General features: G+C 46.5%; 2 protein-coding genes across 6 annotated transcripts in view; one reads left to right on the top strand and one right to left on the bottom strand.

Moving 5' to 3' along the window:
- MCF2L2 (MCF.2 cell line derived transforming sequence-like 2) overlaps window positions 1-27,364 on the top strand; it is a 319,504-nt gene that overhangs the window by 118,501 nt on the left and 173,639 nt on the right. For all 4 annotated transcript variants that reach the window (XM_054039914.1, XM_054039913.1, XM_054039916.1 and 1 more), the window contains exons 7-13: window positions 209-358; window positions 10,280-10,404; window positions 13,259-13,373; window positions 16,233-16,352; window positions 17,756-17,947; window positions 20,698-20,889; window positions 21,680-21,857. In XM_054039914.1, the coding sequence (XP_053895889.1) occupies window positions 209-358; window positions 10,280-10,404; window positions 13,259-13,373; window positions 16,233-16,352; window positions 17,756-17,947; window positions 20,698-20,889; window positions 21,680-21,857 (1,072 nt within the window). The remainder of the gene's footprint in view (window positions 1-208; window positions 359-10,279; window positions 10,405-13,258; window positions 13,374-16,232; window positions 16,353-17,755; window positions 17,948-20,697; window positions 20,890-21,679; window positions 21,858-27,364) is intronic.
- Window positions 10,915-27,364, bottom strand: part of B3GNT5 (UDP-GlcNAc:betaGal beta-1,3-N-acetylglucosaminyltransferase 5) — a 74,978-nt gene continuing 58,528 nt past the window's right edge. For both annotated transcript variants that reach the window (XM_054039918.1, XM_054039919.1), the window contains one exon: window positions 10,915-12,508. The gene's annotated coding sequence lies outside the window, so the exon portion shown is untranslated. The remainder of the gene's footprint in view (window positions 12,509-27,364) is intronic.

The raw sequence follows: 27,364 nt of genomic DNA, 5'->3' as shown, positions 1-27,364 counted from the left end.
CACCAGCCTTGGCAACCCCCTTAAAATGGGGTCCCGACCCACTTTGGGGTCCCAACCCACACTTTGAGAACCCCTGCACTAGAGGGAGACGTGACACCCTTCACCACTATGTTACTTTCACCACTTCAGAGCATGGTACCATACACTAAGAAATACCAGTGAACGGTGAGATAACCAGCTGTGTGTAATGCTGCTGCTGCTGTTCCAGGCCATTGAGAACTTTGCCATGACGGTGAAAACGACAGCACAGATGCTACAGACCTTTGGAACGGACCTGGCAGAGACGGAACTTCCCAACGATGTGCAGTGCACGGAGGAACTCCTCTCCTCCCACACAGAGCACCACAACAAGCTGAAGGTGAGTAATGCTGCGTAACAGCCCTGCCCCCTGGTACCATGTAGGATTTCCCAACAGCAGGTGTGCTCTCTGCATTGATTCAGCCTTCACTTGCTCCAGGGAGGAGTGAAAAATAAAGTGCCATTATTTTTTCCCCACTTGCTACATAACTAGTAATTACCTAATGCACTTTAGGAAGCTACAGAAGCCGGCATTAAATTAATGCTAGAGGCTGGCCAATAGATGTGCTAGAACAAGAGTCCTGACTTTTTGGGATTGCCTGGCAGAGGACTGGCTGTTCCTGTCTTGGTTGAAGGCAGAATGGGTACGAGTTTTACCTCGTGCTGTAGAATGGCTCTAAAAGTCGGTTTTGCCTCGTTCCTTTCAGACGGCAACGCCTGGCATTAACAATCTCACTTACCACGTTATGGTGGAGTGGTCTAAGAAATACCCACGCTCCCTGGCTGTGCTAGCTTCTTTCAGGAAACCTGGCAGCTCAGAGCAGGTGTAGATGACGTGGAGGTAGAAAGCACCAGTGCTTCTCTACTCCAGCACTGCCATTGTTATTAACACCAGGGCTAGTGCCAGAGGTGGAGAGTTCCCCAAAAAAGGCTGATACAGACGAGGCCCCTCAAAACACACAGTCACATCCTGGCAGTGTCATCCGAGGCCTTCTATGGTGGATAAAGTGTGCAGTTTACTGTGTGTGTGTGTGTGTGTGTGTGTGTGTGTGTGTGTGTGTGTGTGTGTGTGTGTGTGTGTGTGTGTGTGTGTGTGTGTGTGTGTGTGTGTGTGCGCACGCGCACATTCGTTCATGTTCCAGAAGAGAACTTAAAAAACAAAGTCTTGTTTACTGCGTGTACTCATACAAAGAGTATGTCTACCGTGCAATATACGCCCAATATACGTTGTTAGAACTCAGAAGAGCAGACCTTGGGTTTGTTAACCTAAGGCTTGAGCATCTACACTCGTTTGTAACCCCAGCTTAGGAATTGTTGAACCTGAGTCCCAGCCTGGGGCTCCAGCACCTACAGTACATTATGCAGCCCGAGTCCAACCACCTGTATCCCAGAATTCCTCCCAATATGTGGCCACTCTAGCCCTTAGTTCATGGTGCAGTGTGCGAAAACTTGACTGTCCAGAGGACAAAGGTCGACCCATGGGATTGTGGGATGCTTTTGGTGGACTCCCAGAGCGTGAGCCCAGGGGGGCTGTGTCTACACTGCAAACCAATAGGTCTTGAACCCAGGGTCCCAGCTGCACTCAGGCTCAGACCCTCCACCCATGTAGGGTCCTGGGACCCCGGGTCCGAGCCTTGTGTTAGAGCGATTTATGGGTGGATGTAAGGGGGGCTAGGGTTGAGCCTGAGTTTAACTCCTGGGCTTACACTGCAGTGTAAACATACCCTAAAAATCCCATGGTAGAGTTCTTAAGAATAGGGTTTTCTCCCTGGTATCTTGGGCCCAAAATATCCCTTCTCCCTTATAAGATGAAGTACACCAGCTGCTGTCCTATCCCCTAGGGAAGATGCATATCAGTGGGGCTACGTGTATAAAGGACACAATCCCATGTGCCTTCAGCATGCAATGATGGCTCTCAGCACATGGCACGCTCTGACCCATAGTTTGTAAAGTGCTTTGGGATCCTTGAAGCTGCTGCGTGTTGAGGGGGTCTAAGCTGTGAATGCACCCTGAGGCTTTGTAATGGGCGCGTGCTCTGTAGATTTAAAACACGTATACGTAAGCGTAGAATATTACTAATTATTCTTGTTCTATTGTACATTGAACCAGAGTTTTCAGCACAGACAAGTGCAGGCTGCAGCTGTAAATGTTTGTGCCGCATCTCTGCTGAGCGTGAAGCTTAGCTGGGCGATGCAGATTGGGAATTGGATGGCACTTGAATGTTTCTGAATGGTTGCTACGGTTTCATCGATAAAGGTTGAAACACCCTCCCTGCACATCAATGCACAAAGGTTAAAACCACAGGAATGTGGCTGTTATTGCAGACCTATTGCACTCTTACGGCAAGCCATGAAGTCCACTTGCTGGTGGGAATTCTCGGGAACCTAAATCCCTGTCTGCCAGGCCACACGCGTGGTTGGGGGATGCCTTAAAATTCAATGAGATCCTCTCTCTCCTTGGAGTTGAACAGAATCATTCTCTCGCTGCATTTCAGCTCTTGCACTCTGAGTGGATTTTTTCAGCTGTTGGACAGGTCCATTGTGTGCTTTCGGGCTTTGCAGCTGCACCCACTGGACTGCCCGTACCACACCTTTCAGGAGATTCTGATAGGATTTTGGGCAGATGCAGCTGACTTCAAAGCGGTGTTATTGATAGAATAGGATGAACAGGTGTCTCTCTCACTAGCACTCCTACCATTCGGCAAACCTAGAGCTGCAGAAATCACTGACTCCACTCCTGCCACCGAATTCACTCTATATTTTCCACTGTTTTTCTTTGTCCTTCCCTTGCATGTTTGTCTGAGGGCTCATAATAGCATGTAGATTTAGACAGCGCTTTAGCTTTTCAAGGCATTGAGCAGACAGAAACTAGTTAATAGGAAGAGTTGAAATTAGGAGACTGGATATTGTTCTTTTTCGCCTGGATCTATTCTGTCCTTTGGCTGGGACACAACGGCGGTGTAGTGCCAGATGGTGCTCCACTGAAATCAATGGGAGCTTTGCCATTGACTTCTGCAGAAGCAGGAGCAGACCTTAATTAGTCAATGTGCTGTTGAGATGGTTGTGGCAGAGGTAACTGTACTAGAAGGATGCTAAATAGTTATTTGAGTGAACTGAAGTGAGCGTCCTCTGCTGAATTGCATTGCCTTCTCTTGGCAGCCTTGGAAGTACAGCATTCTAAAATCAGTCCTGAAGTCAGCATGGAATAGCTTGATGAAAGCTACGGTTGCCACCCATCTGGTTTTCACCCGGACAGTCTGGGTTTGGGCTGGTGTGTCCGGGTGCCATTTGACAAGCCCTGATGTCTGGTTGGTTTTTTTTTCTCTTTGGAAAAGGTGGCAACCCTAAGCGGAAGGAAGGAGGTAGCGCAGCAGCTGCCACCGCCGTCTCCGGGGTCAGGTTGCTCGTGCAGCTCGCGGTGTGCAGGCGCGGAGCTTTGGAGGAAGAGGAGGAGAAGGGGGTGGGGCCTAGGGGAAGAGGCAGAGAAGGGGGTGGGGCCTAGGGGAAGAGGCAGAGAAGGGTGGGGCCTTGGAGGAAGAGGCAGGGCAGGGGTGGGGCCTCGAGGGTCCAGTTACCAGCCATTAGAAAGGGGGTAACCCCCATGAAAGCGTAGGGTCTGATTCACAGCCCAGTGAAGTCAATGGAAAGACTTCCACTGATTTCAGTGGGATTTGGATCAGGCCCTTATTCTGGGGATAATTCAAGATGGGAGCATGCCAAGTAAGGTAACTCAGTGTCTCAGGAGCTCTGCTGCAGAAAGCGGAGGCAGATTGCGTCAACTAAACTAATTCAGATACATAAGCGGAGGAGGAAGATCTATTATTAAAATTTTGTCTGAAGGAGGGAAGCACTAAAACGAAATTGAATTTTTATTAATTCACAAAAATAGATGAAACAGCTCTCGGCCATCTTGCTATTCCCTCTTCCTGGACTCCTTCCCTGAGCTCCCTCTAGTGTTCTCAAATAGCTATTGCATCAGCTCACTCCTGTTCTGTTCAGTTAGCATTGACTACAGCATCCGCCATCTCCGACGATTTAAAATGAAGGTGACTTTCCTTTGTGCAGCCCAGCTCAGCCTGAGAGTGAGACTGAAGCCCGGTGAGACAAAAACTTATGTAAATGTAGCAAAGACTATTTAACGGAAATCCTCACAAGACTTCAAAATGCGTTTCAGAGCAATTTTATGCTCTAGTTCCTTACCGTGCCATCCCACACAAAAGGAGCACGCTATAATTCAAACCCAGCCACAGCCGCAAATTGCACAAGGCCACCGGGGTTACCGAATCAACCTCCTTTTAATCTCTGGTCAAAACAAACTTTAAACAACTACTCACTTAGTGCCTCTACTGACCATCCACCTTGGGTACTTATCTGGCCCCAATTACCACAGTACCTGAGCACCTCACAATCTTTAATCTGTTTATCCTCACAGACCCCCTGTGAGGTTAGGGCAGTGCTCAGGGTGGATTTGATTTAAACCACTAGTCAGGAAGATTTGATTTAATCATGGATTTTTATGGAAAAGTGCATTCTTGTTAGTTGTTATAACCTTAATACATATTCTTCACAACTCATACATAGATAGACGTAGGTTTCATTTTTAGAAGGTACACACTATACATTTTTAAAGTGATTTATTTTGAAAACTTTTCAGATTATTTGTACAGCTATATCAGAAAATGAATCATTGTTTAGTTATTTCATTTACCAAAGGTAATTGAAGCAGATAGTTCACCTCCCAATAACTTCATAAATATCTCCAATTCAACAGGTTAATCATTCATATTTGGAGGATTTTCTTGCCATGCTGTATTAGAAGTAGAACGTCACCAGACAGACATTTAAATTATTTTATTTAACTAAAACAACAATGTTATGTGTTCTGGATTTTTTTCTTCAACAGTAAACATATAATATTTTAACAAAACAAGCATATAAATTTTGGAATTTAGTTAAACATTCAAGTTTTTTAAAATCAGTTTTGTTTTTGTTAAAATTGTTTTTAACTAAATGAAATATTAAAAAAAAAATTAAATTGACTATGTCAGTCAGGTCAACATGAGAAACTTAAAATATTGGCTTCTTCAGCTAACTCAGTCGTCTTCACCTTCACTTTCCTGTTTGTTCATAGTCTGGAAAAGAAAAACAAGCTTTCCTGCTTTTTCAGGTCCCAAACGATTTCTCAGTTTGGAATGAATTAGTCCAAAGGAAGAAAATATTCTTTTTACACTGGCAGAAGAAGCTACTGCTGTGAAAAGTGTGATTATCACTTCAACAGTCTCTGAATCCAAGTGCTTAAGTGACTTCCACCAGTTCAGTGGTGTGACTTTCTTTAAAACATCATCAGAAAACATATGTTTCTTGTATGGTTCTTATTCCCAAACTGGGTCTTTTTACGGCCTGCTGCTATTATCGGTTTTCCCTTCTAGTGAGAGAATGGTAGATCCAGGAGCGGCGCCAGGGTTTTTGGCACCCTAGGCAGGGGTCCTTCCGCGCTCCCAGTCGTCGTCGGCAATTCTGAGGTGGGGGGTCCTTCCGCGCTCCCGGTCTTCGGGGCACTTCGGCGGCGGGTCCCGGAGCGAGTGAAGGACCCGCCGCAGAATTGCCGCCGGAGCGCGGAAGGACCCCCCGCCGCCGAATTGCCGCCCCCCAAATCCTGGTGCCCTAGGCAACCGCCTAGGTCGTCTAAATGGAAGCGCTGGCCCTGGGTAGATCTCAAATCAATGAAAATTTTTTCACTTGACCAAAGCTCGGAGAGTGCTACACTCAGAAAGACCTCAAGACTTCTGGAATATGCTGCTCAAACAGTTTCACTTTTGTTTCTACTGCCTGTCCCTCCAGTCTCACATTTATCTCCAGACTTCTTCTCCTTGTCCAGATCTATTCCGCCCCCAACAATCTTCTATTCATTGAACTTTTTGAAACTTTGCACTTTTAGAGAGAGGTAAGGGATTGACTCTGTGTACACAAATTTGCAGAGGGACAATAGAGTTGAAGTCTGTTATTTCTCACCTCTGTATGTTATTTATTTATTTAAAAACATTTTTGTTAACAAGCATGTTATCTCTGGAGACACAAATCCACAGTTTGAGAACTGCAAAACTAAGCATCTCTGATGGTATCTTCTAGACTGAGCACTGAGTCCCATTGGGTAGATAGAAAGATTAACCTAAATAATCCATACTAGGGTTACCACATTTCAATCCTGTAAAAAGAGGACACTCCACGGGGCCCCGGCCCAGCCCCAACTCCGCCCCTTCCCTGCCCCCAGTCCCATCCCAACTCGCCCCCAGGGTGACCAGAGGGGAAAAAAAAAAAAAAAACGGCAGCAGAGGGAGGCCCGGGAGATGCAGGGGGAGCGCAGGGCAGGGGTGAGTGAGTCCGGCCTGGCCCCGAGCACAGGCAGGACTCAGGTGCGGTACCTGGAGGGAGAATAGGGGGGCGGCCCGCGGGGCCAGGCGGCAGCTGTTCCTTCTCCCCACCTGGGCAGCCGGACTCGGGAGCAGCCGCTGCTGCAGCTCCCACTGCCGCGGGGGGAGGAAGTGGCCAAGCACGTGGCGCTCGGCGGCTGGGGCTCTGGCGCTCGGGCCCGGGCCTGCTGTGGGGACCCAGCAGCGCGCACGCTGCGCCCAGCCCCTGGCCAGTCGCGTCTGGGCTGGCTGCCCAGCTGGTGCTATCCCGGGGCGGAGGCATCGGCAGCCTCGTTTGTTCCCCTGCGGGACCCGAGCGGGACGGGGGGGCTGGGGCCTGCTGCTCCCACTCCGGGGCCGCCCGCAGGATTGCACCAGCTGGGTCCCCGCAGCAGGCCCGGGCTCAGGGGGGGTCACGCCCCAGGCGCCAGAGCCGCAGCTGCCGAGCGCCACATGCTTGGCCGCTTCCCCCCGTGGCAGTGGGAGCTGCAGCAGCGGCTGCTCCCGAGTCCGGCTGCCCAGGTGGGGAGAACGAACAGCTGCCACCTGGCCCCAGAAAGTTGGAGCCCGGGGAGGAGGCGGTCCCCTTACCATGCCTCTCTATTTTCCCGGACATGTCCTGCTTTTTGTAAATTCCTCCCGGACGGGGATTTGAAGACCAAAAAGCTGGACATGTCCGGGAAAAAATGGACGTATGGTAACCCTAATCCATACAGAAGCCCCTGGAACCCCATAAAATTGGGCCCCTAATCCATGAACAACTGGAACTCATTTGCAAAAATTGTCTTAAACATTACATGAATATATTGTCTCATACTATAGAATTAGAATTTATAATCCCTATTCCATGATGAGATATCTTGAGCTGTATCTTAATTAAAACTATCTTTAGATAGGTTTTTTCCTCAAAAAGCATTTTATCAAAAAAACCTGATTTAAATAAAAAAAATCCGATTTTTTTGATTAAAAAAAAAACCATTGATTTTTATCCACCCTGGCAGTGCTATTATCCCCATTGTACAGATAGGGAATGGAGGCACAGAGACACCGTGACTTGCCCAGGGTCACACAGGAAGTCTGTAGTGAAGCAGGGAATCGAACGTTGGTCTCTAAGTCCCAGGCTACCCCAGGGCATTTAATGATCACTCAGTGCTTAAGGCACTTGCAAGAGATCTGCTTTATTCTGGGTCCGATTCCAACTGGCTGTGCATAACAATACTCTGTCTGGGAAACTCAGCCCGAAAGATAGTCCCCAATACCCCACTCCCTAATCCTTGCACCATCCTTCCTCTCTTTCCTGCTGTGACGGGTTGGATCACAGAAACCCCCTTGGGAGCTGCCACCCAATGTGCAAAGACTACCCCTGCTCCTGTTTTCCCTGCCAGCTCAGGACTCCAGCACCCTGTCTTGCTGAGCCAGACACTCCAGTCTTGCTCCAACACAGACCCAGGGTCTGAATCACTTCCCCTAAAGCTGCAAGTTTACCCAAAACAGCTCATAAAAGTGTGCTTGTCTTTAGCACTCAGCTGCCCCACTCCCAATGGGGTCTAAACCCAAATAAATCCGTTTTACCCTGCATAAAGCTTATGCAGGGCAAACTCATAAATTGTTCGCCCTCTATAACACTGATAGAGACATATGCACAGTTGTTTGCTCTCCCAGGTATTAATACATACTCTGAGTTAATGAATAAAAAGTGATTTTATTAAATACAGAAAGTAGGATTTCAGTGGTTCCAAGTAGTAACAGACAGAACAAAGTAAGTCACCAAGCAAAATAAAATAAAAAGTGCAAATCTATGTCTAATCAAACTGAATACAGATAATCTCACCCTCAGAGAGGCTTCAGTAAGCTTTTTCTCAGACTGGACACCTTGCAGGCCTGGGCACAATTCTTTCCCCGGTACAGCTCTTGTTCTAGCTCAGGTGATAGCTAGGGGATTCTCCATGATGGCTCTTCTCTCCCTTTGTTCTCTTCCACCCCTTTATAGATCTTTTGTATAAGGTGGGAACCCTTTGACCCTCTGTGTTTCCACTCCCCCCCCCGCCCCACTGGAAAAGCACCATGTTAAAGATGGATTCCAGTTCAGGTGACATGATCACATGTCACTGCAAGACTTCATTGCCCAATTGCCAGCACACATGTATACAGGAAGACTAACACGTAAACACAGCCATCTGCAGACAATGGTCCTTGTTAATGAGAGTCAAGATTCCAAACCATCCTTAATGGCCCACACTTTACATAATTACAATAGGCCCTCAGAGTTATGTTTTATATTTCTAGTTTTAGATACAAGAGTGGTACATTTCTACAAATAGGATGATCACACTCAGTAGATTATGAGCTTTGTAATGATACCTTACAAGAGACCTTTTGCATGAAGCATATCCCAGTTACATTATATTCACTTATATTTTTATAAAACCATATAGACTGCACAACGTCACACCTGCCCTTACCCCAGGCTGGGGATTCAGACCCTGGCATTTGTTGAACTTCTTCTGTGGATGGCATTGTAAGCCATCTGCTGTGGCTTAGCGAACAGCGTTCAGCAGAGTTCCATTGTGCGCTAGGACATCTCAATGGTGACATTTTCCGGCCCTATAAACTGTCTAAACTACAAATCCGAAAGGGGTCATTTTCAGTTGGATGCCAAGAAATTATATTTTCAAAATTACTAAAAATATTTGGTTTAGAAATGGAAGGACGGTTCTTACTGATTGTTTCCTTTTTTACAGCCAACTTAGGGGTGTGACTCCTACCATCTTAGTGTTAGGGTTTTTTCATATACCTTGGGGGACACCATGATCAAAGCCAAGCATAATAACTGCAGTTATTAACCATACCTATTTATTATTGAAGAAAGGAAGAGAAAATGTTAAACAAAACTACAGAAATGACTGAATCCAAATGATAAACTGGTTTACCTCTGTTATTTTGTTATGCCTTTTTGTGGAGAATTTTTAACAGAGCTTACATTTTTGTGAGTGGGCCCACTTGTGGTAGGGTCCTTTTTTTGGTAAATTGAGCCCAGGGTTTGATTTCCCAAATTATTGAGAGTCCATTCTTGGTATTTTGTAGCTGCTTAACTGTTTATAAATGGGCAAAATAATGTGTGTAAAGGAAGGTGAAACCTGTTGATTATTGGGGATAACAACAGAGTATAGATGGGCAAGGTTAGCAATCGTAACTAATCGGATGGTTGCCATATGTGAGGTTAGGAAGGAATTTTCCCCCAGGACAGATTGGCAAGTGATCTTGAGGGGTTGCACCTGTCTCTGCAGCATGGGTCACTTGCCAGGATTATCCGGGTATAGCTCATTTAATCATTTGTGGGGGGTCTTGAGCACTGGTGCACCTCAGTCCCACCTATTCTCTGCCTATGGCACAGAGTAATCTAGTCTCCCGTGATCTGCAATACTTCGGTCTAATTCTGATGGTTGGGGTTAGCGAGTGGGTGCTGGGGGGTGTTAGTGCCCTGTGATATATAGGAGGGCAGAGGAGATGTGGTAGTGATCCCTTCTGGCCTTAAACTCTATGACAGAAGGAGCATTTTGGCCAGTCACAAACCCAGAAAACTCCAGAATTATTCTGTCCCTCAAGAGACACCAAAATCATTATTGTCACTGATCACGTCAGGTTGCATCTCTTCGTTTCCAGGCAGGTCACTAAATGCAGCTTCCTCGTCAAGCACCCCTGCTTTGTTCCAATGTTCAATCCCTACAAAAATACCCTCCATTGGCAATGGCAGTGCTTCTCCTTTGAGAGAGAAAAATAACGACTTAACCTGGGATTTGGTAAAACCTTATTTGAACTGGTGCATTTGTTTGTTTGCTTGTCTCTCTCCAGGATGAGCTGAAACTAGCGGTGAAGCAGGGCGCCACACTACTGACATGTATTAGAGAGCCAGTCACGCGGAGCTCCGCTAGCAAACTCAGTCCAGACGAGCTAGAAAATGTAGCGACGGTGGAAAGGTTGGTGAATTGGGATTACATCCTCCAGGTTGCTAACTGACCCCCCTGAAACCTGCAAATGTGATTTGAATCCTAATTTGAATAATTCTTTGTAGGTAGTTGTAGGAGCCATTAACTGGTGAAACTAACAGCGGCAGTTCAAAGAAACCTTGAGTCTCCTTGGTCTTGTTTGGTGAGGTTATTGACTACAAGGCCCAAGACTTAATGTGCAATCTTACTCTCCACCTCCTGCCCACATATACACTCTCCTAATCCAGGTGGGAGTGGGGCGTTCCTGCATGCATGTTAAAACAGAATGTGTATGTGTGTGTCAGTGGGAGCATTCAGTGGATGGAGGAGCTCCCCTTAAACAGGGATGTCACCGGTATCTGGAATGGGTCCCGGCTGAGAAAGCCATCTCAGGTCAGACTGCCCAAACTGGTAGTATATTCTATACTTAGATTTAACCAAGCCAGCAACAAACACCTGTTTCTGGACTACTATACTAGTTCACCAGGAAGCCACCAGCAGTCCCCTTAGGCCTTCCAGCCTATATTATCACCCAGATAAACTAGACTTCTGTGGTGAAAGATTATTAAAACCCAAAATCACCACACATTAGGTTCTTCCAATCCCAAAGGATCGATCACTCAGCCCAGGTCATCAGATGCTCAGGATCTCACCAAAGACAACGCTGCCAGCCAATTACTTCAGTAACTAACTCAAGTTTATTAGCTAAGAAAAGAAATGAGAGTTATGCAGAGGTTTAAAGCTGGTAAGTTACATTACAGGTGAATTAAAGGTTGTAAATCCAAAATGCTAACAGGGATGTTATATCTGGTAGATTTTTATATCTCTGGATTTGCCAGAATAGTATTGGGGACCTCAATCCTTTGTTCAAAATTTTGTCAAAGTTCATCAGTCCAGAGATGTGGGGGGAAAGATGTAGGGGGGCAACTTTTGTTCTTGTCTTTTATATCTTGACCCCTCTCCTGGAAAAATACTGGCTGCATTATGGAGTTAAGCAACTTCATGATGTACATGCTGGGCCACCAGTTCTTCATATGAATTGCAAATTTTGTTTGCACCTTTTGCGTGCTATGTACTGCTTACGCTGTCTCTGAAATGACAGGCAGAGGCTCCCGTTCACAGCTCCTTTTGTTATTCCTGAAGGGCTAACCTGGGGGTGTTTCCCAGTCTCACCACAAGTTTGAGTTACAAACACGCAGCAAAGTTTCATAACGTCACGTACAATGATGATACACACATCTAAACAGGATGATAATACTTAGCAGATTACAACTTTTCCAATGATACATAACAAGGCATACTTTGTCTAAGATTTACCACAATTTTGCAACAGCGGTGACCATATTAGTATAGATGGTCACCTTCCCTTCTATACAGCATCACAAGGGGTATGGAAGAATCTGCAATGCGCCTCATCCACAGCTTCAGTCAAGATGGATATGTCCTCCCTGATCCCCCCAAAGGGCTCTGTTTAGTGTCATGGAGCTGACAGTCACTGTGCAGCAGCTTGTAATGCACACCATGCTGCAGTGGAAGTGAAGCACTAAACATCATGCAGCCACTTCAGCTTGTCCCAACTGGGGTGAAGCAGCGTTGTCTGGGATGGCCCTGGAAACTAGCAATGCTGTGAAATCCCAGTTATGCCTAGGTTTTTCTGCTGTTGAGGGATTGTGTTCTGAGAGAGCGAGCCATAACATAGAGTCAAAATGTGCCTATGGGAAATATATCCAGTATTCCTTCTGAGAGTGGGTAGAACAGTGCATAGAACGTGTTTCCTTGCATTTCAGTTTATCCTTCAGGTTACATTAAATACATAGGGACAAATCTTGGTTCCCACTGAAGCGTCTGGCAAAACTCCTGCTGGCTGGCTTGCTGACTTGCCAATGGCTCTGTATAAGCTCTCTGTACCTTGGTTTGTAGGTGTTCTGCCTCAGTGTCAGGGATTATTGTTTGACGTCTCCTTTAGTGTGACCTTTAAACAACTGGCTTATGCTGGGCTGTGGGCAAAAGATGGTTGGGGAATTTTCAGTTGACTTCTGTTCACCTCTCAAGTTAGTGTGGTCAACAACCAACCTTTGAAAATTACAGGCACTTGCTGCAAAAGCCAAAAGAACAACAATATATAAGCAGAGCACATTACTACTAGTCAAAGTTTCATGCTAAAATAGGGGGCAAATTGCATGTTTAGAGAATCAGCTGATTGCATCAGGGGAAGGAAGTTTTTCACACCATGCCCTTCCTACAGCATTGCACAGCAGACCAGCGATGTTAACTTACAGTACTTGCCCTAGGAATAGTTCACTGCCACAGGTAAGATACTGGACTTGATGGAGCAGTCTGGAATGACAAGCTAGAGGCACCTACTTTAAACATTTTTTAAGTGAATGAGTGAAATTTACACACTTTGCACAAAGGTGGAATAAATTAACTTTGTTGAAGAACTAAGTGGAAACTGGGAGGGAGAGAGAATTCACCCCCACGCCCACACGCTGTGCATGGAACAGTTCTGCAGCTGCTACTCTAGCCCAGAAAGAGGGACTGCAGCTGCATTCCCTAGGTAAGGGTTTGTGGCCACTGGATCCAAGTAGTCACAGACTCATTGGTCCCCTCCTCCTCCTCCGCCCATTGCAAAACTCCATTCCACATTGCTTCTCCAGAATCAGCGTGAATCCCAGCTCTGCCTCATATGTGCGGTTAAGAGTCTTGTCTGCTCTGCTTTGGAGACACCTTCTGTAATCCCTAAATACCTGGCTGAATGTCACCTTCTCTGCATAACTAGCTAACTAAACAACAACGCACTCAGACATATCAAGTGATTTTCACTCTCCAATTAATTTCTTAACAGGTTATTGGCTCAGTTGGATGAAACAGAAAAGGCGTTTGATCAATTTTGGTCCAAACATCACCTAAAATTGGAACAGTGCCTGCAGCTCCGACACTTTGAACATGATTTCAGAGAGGTAGTTTTGCTTATTTCTTAAATATAGACTTTCTTTTCTGGTAAATCATCTCAAACGTTTCCAGATAGCTAGTCTAATCAGTGTATATCGTTCGTCAAAAAAAAAGACATCTTTATAATGAAATAGGAACCACATATTCTAAAATGAAACTCCAACCAGATATCAGATATCACATGGTATCTCAATAAGCCACAGTAAGAAAGGAAGAATTAGAATGATACACTACTTAGTAGAATTATTGGGTAGCCTCTTGCAAAGTATTAGCATCTTGATGTTTGATAAGGAGCTGATCCAAAGCCCATTGAAATCCATAGAATTCTTTCTATGGATTTCAACAGGCTTTGAGTAAGGCCTTAATTACCAAACTAGAGATGGATTAATGCAGAATGCTTAGGTTCCATGCCCTTAAATTTGAGCGGCCCCAACTCAGTAATGCATCAAGAACAGAATGGCAAGTGGACAGCGTTGTGCATAGCTGGTTGCAGTCCTCTGCCGTGGCGTAGAGCGGCTTTTCCATTTAGAAAGTAGCTCAAAGGCTTAGTATTAGGTGGAGGACAAGAACCAAGACAAGGAAGCAAAATGAATACCTTGGCAGATGGGATAGATGTGTGGGAGGAAGACTGTCTGAGAAACAGGCGCTAGTCTGGGAGGAAGAGTCAGTCCAGGGAAGGATGCAAGCATCTCTAGCAGGTACAGATGGGAGTAGACTACGTTTGCCTGTTCATCGTATGTGACGTTTACCATCGAATACAAGCCTCTCATTAATCTGGTGCACTGAAACAGGGGCTTCAGATCCCAGTTCAGCAAAAGCCTGCCAAGCTCCCCTGCTACATAAGCACTCTGAAAGTTATAGGAGTAGGTTTATTAAAGACCCCAATAATGCTTTGAAACACCCGATCGATTTTAGGCTAGATCGATCTCTTCCAAATGTTGGCCATAGTCCAGGGTGGACGTTGTCAGTTACCAGAGTCCTTCAGCCACAGATTGGACCGAGTGTGCGTCCCAGTAGAGCGGGCAAGAAAACGTCTGTCAAAATTATATTTTGATAAAAAATGCCAGGGGGAAGGAATGAGCAGGAAGCTACGGCAGGTGATCCAAAGGAGCATTTCTATGTGGCTAAGCCAGTAGAAGCCATGTACTAAGCAAGTCTCAAGTGGAAGCTGCTCCATCCTTATAGGGTCCTTGCACGGATTCACTAAATGATTGAGTAACACGGTAATGCTGCACAACCAACTGGCTAGTGTGTCTACCACCATCCTCCACTGGATGGACTAAGAATTGCTTAGTTTCTTTTTATCATAGGCCCTGTACTGCTAATAACCAGGGCCGTCCTTAAGTATAGGCGGCGGCATAGGGCACCTGAAAATTTGGGGTACCCCTGGGTCTTGGTGTCCACTGTTCTGCCTCTTCCTATCCCTGTTCTAATCTCACCCTTCCTGCAGGCTCCCACCACAGCTGGCTGCTGCAGCCTGGTGAGTCTTCCTCTGGAGGGAATCTAGTACTAAAGGGCTGGTCTACACTGGGGGGGGATCGATCTAAGATACGCAACTTCAGCTACGAGACTAGTGTAGCTGAAGTCGACGTATCTGAGATTGATTTACCTCCCGTCCTCACAGCGCGGGATCGACGGTGCGGCTCCCCTGTCAACTCCGCTTCTGCCGCTCGCTCTGGTGGAGTTCCGGAGTCGACGGGGAGCGCATTCAGGGATCGATTGATCGCGTCTAGACGAGATGCGATAAATCGATCCCTGATCGATCACTTGCTACCCGCCGATCCGGTGGGTAGTGAAGACGTACCTAAGAGTGAAAAGGCATTCAAGCCTGCTAGACCTATTAGCACAACATTTAAACTGTTAAAGAACCATTAAAGGGGTAATGAAGCCATTTAAACAGGCATTTGCCAATCCCCAGGTATATACTGTCAGGGGTTGGCTACACCACGGAGCTTTTAGCAACAAGGCTGTGTCGACACAGCTTGTCGCTAAAAGTCAGCATGTCTAAACGCTCTTTTTCGGTACTTTGTCAGCACATTTGCCAACAAAATACTTCCAGACCCACGAGTGGCGTTAGCTTTGTCGGCATGAGAGCGCTCCTGCTGACAAAGCCGCGTTCACACTGTCACTTGCGTCGGCAAAACTTTTGTCTTTCGCGGGGCGGCTTTTTTAAGTACTCGGGAAAGACAAAAGTTTTGTCGACAACTTGGCAGTGTAGACAAGCCCTCAGTTTATGAATTTACTGACAAAAACAGTTGTGCATTACTATAATATTTACTCAGAACATGTTAGTCTACAGGACCTTAGTTTAAAATTTGCTTTAAAAATATTTCATTAGTGTGTTGCTGAAGTTTATAAAATCACCTCTCTAAAAAATCCTTGCATAGATTTTTAGATCTGAGTATTCATCTTTAGGCTTAAATGCTTGGATCTTCAGACATACAGTTTTTTAAAAAGCAACAGAGGGTCCTGTGGCACCTTTGAGACTAACAGAAGTACTGGGAGCATAAGCTTTCGTGGGTAAGAACCTCACTTCTTCAGATGCAAGTAAATAAATTTTTTAAATAAATCCTTCAAAAGACCACCCTTATCTAAAATACATATGCGAGCCCGGGTTGCTGTCGGGCATAGGGGCACTAGTTTAATAATACTGCATAGGGCCCCCTAAATCCTAAGGATGGCCCTGCTAACAACTCATGAATTTTCTCCCTTACAGGGGCTGGTGCTTGTGGAGCAGGAGGATTGAGTTCTATCACTGCTGTTACCATGACGTTCTGCGTGCCCATGGTGTACAGCATAATGATAGCCATAAAGTCTTAGGGGGCTGTGGATTTCTTATAAAATGAGGCTATTTGTGTTTCTTGTAGGTAAAACTGGAACTGGATAATCTGATGGACGCGCAAGCTGGTTTCACAGATATTGGAGACAGCATGACTCGAGTGGAGCACCTCCTCAAGGAACGGAAACAACTGGAAGAGAAAGGACAGGTTTGCACTTTACTGGATTTTATATTTCAGTTATTGTAGATTGCTACTATTGGTCACTTGTAGGACTTTGTCCACACACCACACTTACTGTTCTGTGCGACACCACCAGTTACATATGCAGTTACATACTACTGAGTAGGCATGTTTACAAAGGGACACGTCATGAGCTCAGCCTTTTAAAGTTTGGATCCAGATGTCAACTAGTCTAACCTCCTAGGGTGTTACGATCTGGCAGTTTGATAAATATAGGGGCCACTTGCAAAATCCGCGTTTGGAATTCAAACACTGATAAAGCTCAGGAGGGTTTGGATCTGAGGTTTTGGTTTGGGTTCATCTCTTGGAACTTGAAAGCACAGAGTGAGCAAAGTTTGAAAGATTCTCCGGTTAGACATCTTTAAATGTTGTTTTATTAGAAGTCAGTATTGTCTGAGCAGCTATTTCCAGCAAGGGGTTCAGCATGCATTAAACAACCTTTCTTTTCCAGATCTTTTGGCCTTATAACGCCATCAGTCAGCTGTGATGATCCGTAGGTTTGCCGTCATTAGGAAACATCAAAGAAATGAATCAGTTAAATAACATCCAATTCACATGAACAGCTGCAGAAGCACAAGATGATCTTGTGTCTAAAGTTTACAGCTGAGATCCAGGAGATGTAGATTTTCTTCCTGGTTCTGCCATGGAAGTCTAAAGGAGTCCAAACGGGCATAGCTTGCACCTTCTTCCCGCTCTCCTCCGTGTGTAATTCACTACACCCACGTAGACACCACACATACTTACTGATGTATAACTTGCACCTCTTAAACATCACCTCTGAGCGTAGCCCATTGAGTCTGAATTGGTGTAATGTACACAGTGAGGAGGGAGAAGTAGACATAAATCATAGGCACCGACTCTATGAGTGCTCCAGGGCTGAAGCACCCATGGAAAAAAATGGTGGGTGTTTAGCACCCACCGACAGCCCCCCTATTAGCACCTCCCCCCAGCACCTCCCGCCCGCTGGCAGCCCCAGGAGTGGAGGTGGGGCAGGGTGGAGTGGTGGTGGGAAAAGGCAGGGCGGGGCCGGGCCTTGGGGGAAGAGGTTGAGGGGGCGGGGCCTTGGGCGGAGCACCTCCTGGCACATTAGAAAGTCGGTGCCTATGGCATAAATTACACTAACTGAGAGTCCCTTAGACTGACTTCTGGATTTAGCCTAGAGAGTCAGCTACACATCTGTAAGGCAACTAAAATAAGCCAACCTCACACACTATGAAGTCAAGTCTTCAAGGCAGGTGTGAAACAATACAAGGTGTCATCCAAAAGAATGATCCAACCTGCAGCTCTAGGCTTCAGCAGAAATTCTAGAGGAGCCATCTAGGCTGATCCTTTAGGGTGTGATGGTTTTTCATTTCTTGTTGTTTGCACAGGAACCTTTGGAAAAGGCCCAGTCACTAGCTCTGCATGGAGACCAGCTCATCCAAAACAACCATTACGCAGTCGACTCCATTAGGCCAAAGTGTGTTGAACTCAGGCGTATCTGCGATGACTTTACCAATGAGACCAAGAAGAAATATGATATTTTGGGAAAGTCCCTTGAACTGCATAAGCAGTTAGACAAGGTAAGCAAGTCTTCATGTAGGAAAGCACTAGTAATGCTAAATGAAAAAATAATGGGTTAAAGGATCACATATTTGGGGTTAGAGAAAAGCATGTTCACTATTTCCCCCAATCAGCTACTATGCACAGCTGGGGGGAAATAGTTGTGGTATCAGCCTCAGAAAGGGGAAGAGAGAATGGGTAGCATAAAAGAGAACAGTGGTTTCCCTGAATTATACAGTTAGGAGGATTAGAACTAGGGTTTGAGGTAAAATAAGAAGTCATCTAAACCTAAAACATGGACCAAGCCTCTGTTGGGGCTTGCCAATGATCAGTTCGCTGCTTGTTACATTTTCAAGCTCCTCTACACTTCCATGATCTGGCTGGAATGGGAAGCAGAAATGCTCAAATGCCATGAGAAAGTGACTGGTCTTGTGGTATTTTCAGCCGGATTTGAGGCAGGAATTACCAGAAAACCTATTTGTGAGATTTCTAGCCCAGTTTTATAGACCAAAGAGGTTTGGGGAGTTCAGATAAGGTTCAGTTATCTATCTGGACTCATAGGTACTTATCTGAACTGAATGTTAAACAAAGCGAGACGGCACTAATGAAACCCTCTGGCCTCTCTTATGAATCATCTTGTGCTAGTGCCAAGGGAGATTTGAAGCAACTACTGTAACCGCCTTTGCTATCTGGGCAGATTATTCTTAATTCCTATGTTGGGCCAACAACCTCATTGAAGTCAGTGGGTATGACAGTGAATTCTGGCCTGCTGCTCTTTACATCTATAATATGATGGGAGGTGAGGGTGCTCAGCACGTCCCAGGACATGATCAGCGCCTCACAGGATGGATCTGTAAATTTAGAGATTGTTTGCAAATCTGGGCTCAGGTACAGGGCACTGTTAGTATACGTAAGGATATTCCTGTTTCCATTGGATGAGGACAGCTGTGGTCAGATGGACTGACCACAATGCTGGGTGACAGGACACTGGGCTTCTATGTCCAGATCTGCCCCTGTGTGACTTTGGGGTCCTGTACTTACCTGCCTTTGTAAAGGGCTTTGAGGCCTGCAGGTGAAAGGTATATGTGCAAATTATTTACTGATTATTAATGGGACAAATTGCTATTGGTGATTGGGAATGCAGAAAAAGAGGTTGCTACAAGAAGATCTAGGCTTCATCTGGAAAGAGATTCCCGAGGAAAAGCTACAGACGTCTGTGCTGGGAACTTGTCCTAGTCGCTGCCTCCTGCTCAGTGCACTTAGCTTCTACCATCCCTTAGCCAATTCCACATGGGGTGGCAAGCCTGGAGAAGTGCCAGGCACAAGAAGGCTCTGAGGCATCACTGCGTGTGCGGCCATAGGCATGAGAGTGGGAGTATCCCTTGGAACTGAAGTGCACCGGGCGATTAAACTCTGTGCTTGTCAAATCCAATCTGTTGTTTCATGGATGACTTGGTCTAAGTGAATGGAAACCCCTCAGCCAGCAGAGTCTATCTACTGTATCAGCTATTTACTCTATTAGCATAAATCACTGCTATCAAGAAAAAATAGCTATTCTCTCTACTACTTCACATACAAGCTGTGGGCTGGAGCTTACCAGGTGTCCAGCTTTCTCAGCTCCCAATAGCAGGAGGTAGCCGTGTTAATCTGTATCCACAAAAACAACAAGGAGTCCGGTGGCACCCTAACATATGTTAGTCTTTAAGGTGCCACCGGACTCCTTGTTGTTTCAGCTCCCGGTGACTCATCGTACAGAAGAAGTGGGGTTTTTTACCCACGAAAGCTTATGCCCAAATAAATCTGTTAGTCTTTCAGGTGCCACTGGACTCCTAGTTGTTTTTATCGTACAGAAGAGTATGTCTGGTTGCTTCAAGATATTTTTCAAGTAACACGGTGTACAGTATAGCTACTCAGACAGAGTTACAGTACGCAATCTGATGTCTCAAGGAACCGTACAGTTTAACAGCCTATGAAGGTTTAGCTGTTGTCTTGAAACAGCGAGTTTATAATGCAAACATTTGACTCCCTCGCTTTAAAATCAGTTTGGCTTGAAACTTGGTGCACAACTTAAGCCTCAGCGCAGTTTCTTTTCTTTTGCACAATAACTTAGTGTTTTGGCAGCAGTAAAGATAGGATGTTGGTTTTGTGACAGGAGACACCTGGCTATGTTAACAGTGTCGCAGACATGTTTTGGGGTAGCTAGCTGCAAAAGGATCTATTTTTTAACATGGTTCTGCTGTTTACAAAAATGGAAGGCCATTCAATTATTTTAAATAATGAAGTCATCAGCAATAGTGCAATATTTTAAAACCGGTAAGGAGGGAATCAGAGTTGAGAGTCAATTTATCCTCTGCCTAGCCTGTTGTGAAGGTGGATTGCTGAAGGAACTGTCCTGAGACCCCTCAATGAGGAGGCACAACAAAGCGGATTAATGATAGAATGACAGACACTAGACTTTCTTGCTTTTGTTTAAATTCAATACAGTGAGTCCCATTCTGTGCTGGCATGCAACTCCATTGAAGCACAGTGCTGAGTCAGTGGGGTTACACTGGGTCATATTTGGCCCCATAGACTTTATTGTAGCTCCTTGTTTTTAATGCACACTGCATCTTGAGAACTGCTCGCAGCCTTGACTCTCTTGTACCAACATGGGCATGTGGGTGATATTGAAGAGTGTTATTTCTGTTTGAATATGGGCAAGAACAGCAATGTTGAAGCCTCAGACTGTACCATTATTACAAAGTCCTAATGGCTCTGTTTTCGTCTAAAGGCGAGACAATGGTGTGAAGCTGGAATCTACCTCTTAGCGTCTCAAGCTGTGGACAAGTGCCAATCACAAGAGGGAGCTGAAACTGCGCTGTGTGACATAGAGAAATTCCTGGGAACCGCTAAGGAACACCAGTTGTCTAACCCTAAGGAATTCTACAACCAGTTCGACATGATTCTGACCCCTGAAATAAAGGTAAAGCTTGTTGAATTTTTACACTGCCAGGTTAAACTTCCTACAAACCAGCAGTGAATGTCAACATACACACTTCACATATTAACTCATGGCTTCTCTTCAGATGGAAATGTGAAAGGAGATCTGATAGCAAACTATTCACAAATGTGGGCACTTGGGGCAATGGCCTTTACTCATACGAGTAGTCCTTACCATAAGCGTCAACTCTGTGGGTGCTCTGGGGCTAGAGTACCCACGGGGAAAAATTGCTGGGTGCTCTGCACCCACCGGCAGCTCCCCGCCCCCCTGCCCCAGCTCACCTCCGCCTCCTCCCCTGAGTGCCCCGCGGCTCCCCCCAGCGCTTCCTGCTGCGAAACAGCTGTTTCACGGTGGCAAGCGCTGGGAGGGAGGGGGGAAGAGGCGGGGTAGGGATTTGGGGAAGGAGTCCAATGGGGCAGGGAGGGGGCAGAATTGGAGGGGGACTTTGGGGAAGGGGTTGGAATAGGGGTGGGGCGGGGCCGCGGGGCGTTTGAGCACCCACCGGTGCCATGAAAAGTTGCCGCCTATGGTCCTTACTCACACAAGGAGTCCTTTGGGGTAGCACCCTGAAGCCTGGGTCAGGGATTGTGTGGAGGGAGGTACTCAGTGGGATTACAGTGCCTGCAAACAGCAGTTGCTGCACTATTCTAAGACAGAATGCAGGGTGTGCTACTGCCTAATGCTGTTAGTCTGAGGTTTGGGTGCTAGGGTCCCCTCCTAGTGTTCTGTCCATTTGTGAATGACATCTACTCCACATCTGTTCTGCCGACAGGCCAATGCCCAAAAAGTTCTACAAAAACTAGAAGACGTGCAAGAAATGTTTGACAAGAGGCAAGTGAGTTTGAAGAAGCTGGCAGCCAAGCAGACTCGGCCGGTACAACCTGTCGCCCCGCATCCTGAATCCTCCCCCAAGCGAGCATCACCTAAGAGCACCAGACCCGCACCATTAGGTAAGCCTCAGAGAGAAGATTTTCAGACACACACCCATTCTGCTCTCACAGTTCTGTTCAGTCCTATGACCAAAATGAAAGCGTATGCTTGAGATTCAGTGTCAGCACCGTGAACCCAGGCTTCTTAGTCAGCTGTGAAATATTCATGCGCCTGCAGCGATAGGTAAGGGCGAATCGGGTTATGGATCTACCGAGAAAACTTCCAACTCCCTGTCACAGGGCAGGATTCACTCCCACTGCACTCCATGTTGTACACAATCCTCACATGCTCCAGTGGCAAGTTCAACACCATGTGTGTTATTTACAACATGCTAAACAAGTGCTTGTTCCCCACAGCATATGACTTTTACCTTCTCCTAGACCCAGGGGAGAAGGGGGGAGAACTCTCATCTCCCTGAGATTACACATCCAAAGAAGTGGGCTGTAGCCCACGAAAGCTTATGCTCTAATAAATTTGTTAGTCTCTAAGGTGCCACAAGTACTCCTGTTCTTTTTGCGGATACAGACTAACACGGCTGCTACTCTGAAAAAAGTAAAACTATTTCCCCATGCTTATTTCCTCTCTCCCCTCCCCCAGTTCCTCATATCTCCTTGTTAATTGCTGGAAACAGGCCATTTTCATTACCACTATAAACAGTTTTTTTTCTCTCCTGCTGCTAAAAGCTCACCTTAACTGATCACTCTCCTTATAGTGTGTATAGTAACACCCATTGTTTCATGTTCTCTGTGTATATATATATCTTCCTACTGTATTTTCCACTACATGCATCCGATGAAGTGGGCTGTAGCCCACGAAAGCTTATGCTCAAATAAATGTGTTAGTCTCTAAGGTGCCACAAGTACTCCTGTTCTTTCTGAGATCCTGAGCTTCTCTGGGCTTCCCTTTCAGCCTACCCCTCTCTTACCTCTTCCTGTCTCCCTTTTAACCCTCCTCACCTGATGAGTTGAGTCCACTTGTTGATTGAAGAACAGGAGTACTTGTGGCACCTTAGAGACTAACAAATTTATTAGAGCATAAGCTTTCGTGGACTACAGCCCACTTCTTCGGATGCATGTTGATTGGTTAATCAAAACCTGGTACTTAAACAATTATCTCATCACTTTGGCTCACATGGAGACACTTACCAAGTGCACAGAGCAATGAGTCAGTCTTAAGCTATTCTCACTCTGCCAGTTTCCACATTCCTGGAAAGTTTCTTTATTTTAGTTAAGCCCCTGCCAGAGATGGTCTGTCCCTCAGAGGGACTCATCTTCTACTCTTTATTCTTCCTTCCAAGTGACCACAGATGTCTAATTGTTCATTGAGTGTGTGCAAATTATTCACATGCATTTCTGCTGGTAAAGTTGCTTGTAAATTCTTAGCTTTAAAATCACACTATCCCACAGTCAGGCAATGCAAATGTTAAGGCTCCAGTAACAACCTTAACTCCTGTGCATCGCTCACATGGAGTATTTTCTACTCCATTTTCTTCTGTATAATCCTCTCCTCCTCCTCTGGGGTGGACCTTGAATAGTTACATTGAGGTAAAAACTACCTCTGCCTTGTCTCCACTGGGATTTGCAGTGAGGGAGCTGACTCAAGTTAGCTATCTCGATGATAAAGAGCAAAGGGATGGTTTTTTATTTTTTTCCAGTGAAGACGTAGCTTAAGTCGACTCAAAATAACTTAGGCTACGTCTTCACTGGGGGGTGGGGGGGGAATCGATTTAAGATATGCAAATTCAGCTATGCGAATAGTGTAGCTGAATTCGACATATCCGAGCCTACTTACCCAGCTGTGAGGACGGCGGCAAATCGACTGCCGCGGCTCCCCCGTCGACGGCGCTAACTCCTACCTGCGCTGGTGGAGTACAAACGTCGATTCGGGGATCGATTGTCACGTCCCGACGAGAAGCGATAATTTGATCCCCGAGAGATCGATTTCTACCCGCCGATTCAGGCAGGTAGTGAAGACGTAGCCTCAGTTTGTGTCTCGGGGGCCCCCTTTTTAACAGAGCCACCCTTTGGGCCCTGTAAAGAGGAATCTCACTATGAAATCTAAGTCTCTAACGAAGAGCCTTAAAAGTGTAAATTGAGGCTTGGTGGACACTACAGAGTTAGGTCGATGTAAGGCAGCTTACGTCAACCTAATTATAGCAGCGTACACACTACAGACTGGCTCCCACCGATGTAAGTGCCCTACTACAGCGACATAAGAACTCCACCTCCACGAGAGGCGTAGGGCTTATGTTGGTGGAGTTAGGGCGATGCAGGGTCCATGTAGACACTGCATTACTTATATTGGCTGTTGGCTGTCATTCCTGTCACTTTCACCACTACATCAAGAAAGCCGGGCTGTAACCAGGGCAGATGGTGAGCTCCAGCTAGAGCCTGGCTGCTCCCGGGTTCCCCACTCCCAGCTAGGGTGCACGCACCCCACTTGGAGACCAGCTGCCTCCTGGCTCCCAGCCCAGCTGCTGCCCAGGCTCCCCACTCCCGGCTGGCAGCCTGGAGGCTCCTGGCTCCCCGCTCCCTGTGGGGAGCCTAGCAGCTCTACTGAGGATCCTGGCTCCCTGCTGGGAGCCGACTGGACTCCGAGTGCAGATCTCCCCCCCGGGAGCCCGGCTACGGCAGACAGTGGGGAGTCAAGAGCCTGGGAGGGGGGGGGGGGGGAGTAGCCAGGCTTCTGGTAGCGCAGAGCTGAGATCCTGGGGAGGCGATGAGAGTGGGGAGCCAGGAGCCTCCAGGCAGCACAGGGAACCAGGAGCCTCTGGGCATCAGCCCAGATAGCAGCAGGGAGCGGGGCAGGTGCAGCCCAGCTTGGAACGGGGAGCCTGGCTGGGTAGCTGGGCTGGGAGCTGGAGGGCAGCTGGGCTCCGAGCGGGGTGGGCACAGCCCAGCTGGGAGCCAGGAGCCCAGGGGCAGCCAGGCTCTAGCTGGAACCCCCCCACCCGCCCTGGTGACAGCCCGGCTTTCTTGTCAATTTCACAGCTCCAGGATATAGCCGTGCAATTGACAAGAATGACAGCCAATCGCCGCTGTAAGTAATGCAGTGACTACAACAACACTGCGTCACCCTAACTCCACGAACATAAGCCCTACGCCTCTCGTGGAGGTGCAGTTCTTATGTCGCTGTACTAGGGCACTTACATCAGCAGGAGCCAGTCTGTAGTGTGCACGCTGCCTTATCGACCTAACTCTGTAGTGTGGTCCAAGACGTAATTTTACTCCCTTCCTATCAGCACCTTATAGTCATTTCCAGAGCGCACACAAACTGTACAATTTTATAATATTCCAAATGTACAGCGAAGCAGAGGGAATTAAATATATATAACAAAGGACATATTTTCTTTGCAGATGGTGTAAATTACAACCCCTTAAATAATCTGGAGCCTTTGTTCATGAGGGCCATCTGATGCCATCAGTTCTTTACACAGAAAGCCAAACTGATTCTAGAATGTGGTTCTGTGGATTTTATGTTAGAGCTCAAAATACAACTGATTAGACAGAAACATACAGATGACTATTGAACCCTGTGCATAGTGTTGCAAATGATCAGCAAGCCCAAGTTATTCACAAATATTTCTAGAACGGTGATATATTGGGGAGATGTACAGTGTTCACTGGTCCTGAAAGTCACACTACCACCTCCCTCATACTGGACCAGGGTAGTGCTACTCAGACGATGATGCTCATATACTACAGTGATCAGAGCTAGTTAAATACCTAGATAGCAATATACAGGGTGTATTAATGATTAGCTTTCTAAGGGCTTGTCTACACTACAGGGGGAGATCGATCTTAGTTACGCAACTTCAGCAATGTGAATAACATAGCTGACTTTCTGCAGTATTTCCTGGGCTTGGAACAGGAAATACCACAGTTCAACTACCATGGCCAGAAAGTGACAATTTCGTTTTTAAAATGGCACCATCTTGCTCAATGTCTAAAATGCCATTCATTGGATTTCTGAACCGACTTTCATCTCAGATCTGCAATTTCATATTTGAGTTGCTTCAGGACTCTTGGGTGAATCCCATCTGGTCCTGGTGATTGATTATTATTTATCAATCTGTTCCAAAATGTCCTCCCTCGACACCTCAATCTGGGACAGTTCTTCAGACTCATCACCTAAAAAGAATGGCTCCAGTGTGGGATCTCCCTCATATCCCATATCTCCTCCAGCTGTGCTCTCTTGGGCTTTCCCTAACATCCTTTCTACATATGAAGAGGATCAGTACTTCCAGGCACAGTACTTCAAATGTAGGTCCCACTTTTTCTTCAAGCCAATATATTAGCTGAGTATTTTTCTCTGATCTATGTGGGCAGACCCATGCAGCTCTGTGAAGCTCAACTGAAGTCAGTGAGTGTTCATTGGATCCCATTGCAGGGTTGGGGATTTATACTGGAAGGATTTATTGAGCACCAATTGGGGAAGAAGGAAGAGAGGGTGCCAGTGCTGTTTATGGCAGATATTGTTGTTTGAGGCACCTGAATCTTCCTGGTCACAGGCAAAGCATATTATATCAACAGGAAACTACTGCATTCAGAGATAGAATTTCTATGCAAATAAGGAGGCAGGTGAATAAATAAGATCTGGTTAATAGCTGCTGGAGGCCTGAAAGTAAGGCTCATACTCTATAGCCTGCTTATCTAGCTAGACCACAGAAGTGCCACATGGTGACTATTATCTGAGTTCCCTTGGGCGGGGGGGAATCCAGATATGTTTCTCACCTGCCAACTCTCTGGAAAGACAGTCCCTGGTTCCAGAGCAAAATCCTGACCATGTTCCCCACTCTAATCCTCCAAGGAAAGGGACAAAAGTGAAATTCACCCAATGCAGCATGCTCAAAGAAAGGGCATAAGTGGTGGTGCTGAGGGTCATACATGAAATGTTCTTGTGAATTTTATTGTGACATTCCCCCCCTCCCCCCCACACAGACCCTGCTCGGTAAAAAGAAATTCTTCTTTGCCATGTGTGAGGAAAGGGGCAGAAACTTGGGCCACCCACTCCTACATGCCAGCGCAGGGGACGTGGCCAGGGAAATGGGGTGTGACCTATGCCTAGCTGATCCCCAGCTGTCATAATGGCCTCTGGGGGCTGCTGGCAGGAGGCATAGCTTAGGGCAGCCTTCAGGAGAGGGTAGAGCATGGACAAGTGGCTCAAAACTGTCTTTTCCCCCCACTCTTTCTGGACTTGTGCCAAGTCTTCCTCTGCTGGACTGCAGCATCAGGGACAAAATCTTAATACTTCAGTCCATACCCTCTTTCATTCTGAAACATCTCACTTCACAAATTGATCTACCAACTAGACCTGGGCCTCGAGCTGGCCCAAACGCCTGCACCTACCTAATCAAAGAATAAAAACCACGAGTGGAACAGACATGATGCTCCGTACAAAAACACGTCCGCTCCTCTTTTTCTTGAGGGAGAGGTTTGCCTGTGGAAATTTGCTCATGCTTTACTTATAGACCCATCTCAAGGAGGCAACAGCTCTCTGCTGGCCCTTTGGGTGGTCACTTCAGACA

Source organism: Malaclemys terrapin, chromosome 9 (genome assembly GCF_027887155.1).
Source record: "Malaclemys terrapin pileata isolate rMalTer1 chromosome 9, rMalTer1.hap1, whole genome shotgun sequence".
Classification (NCBI taxonomy): Eukaryota; Metazoa; Chordata; order Testudines; family Emydidae; genus Malaclemys; species Malaclemys terrapin.
Note: the sequence above shows the minus strand (reverse complement) of the source record. Positions and strands in the feature narration are given on the sequence as shown.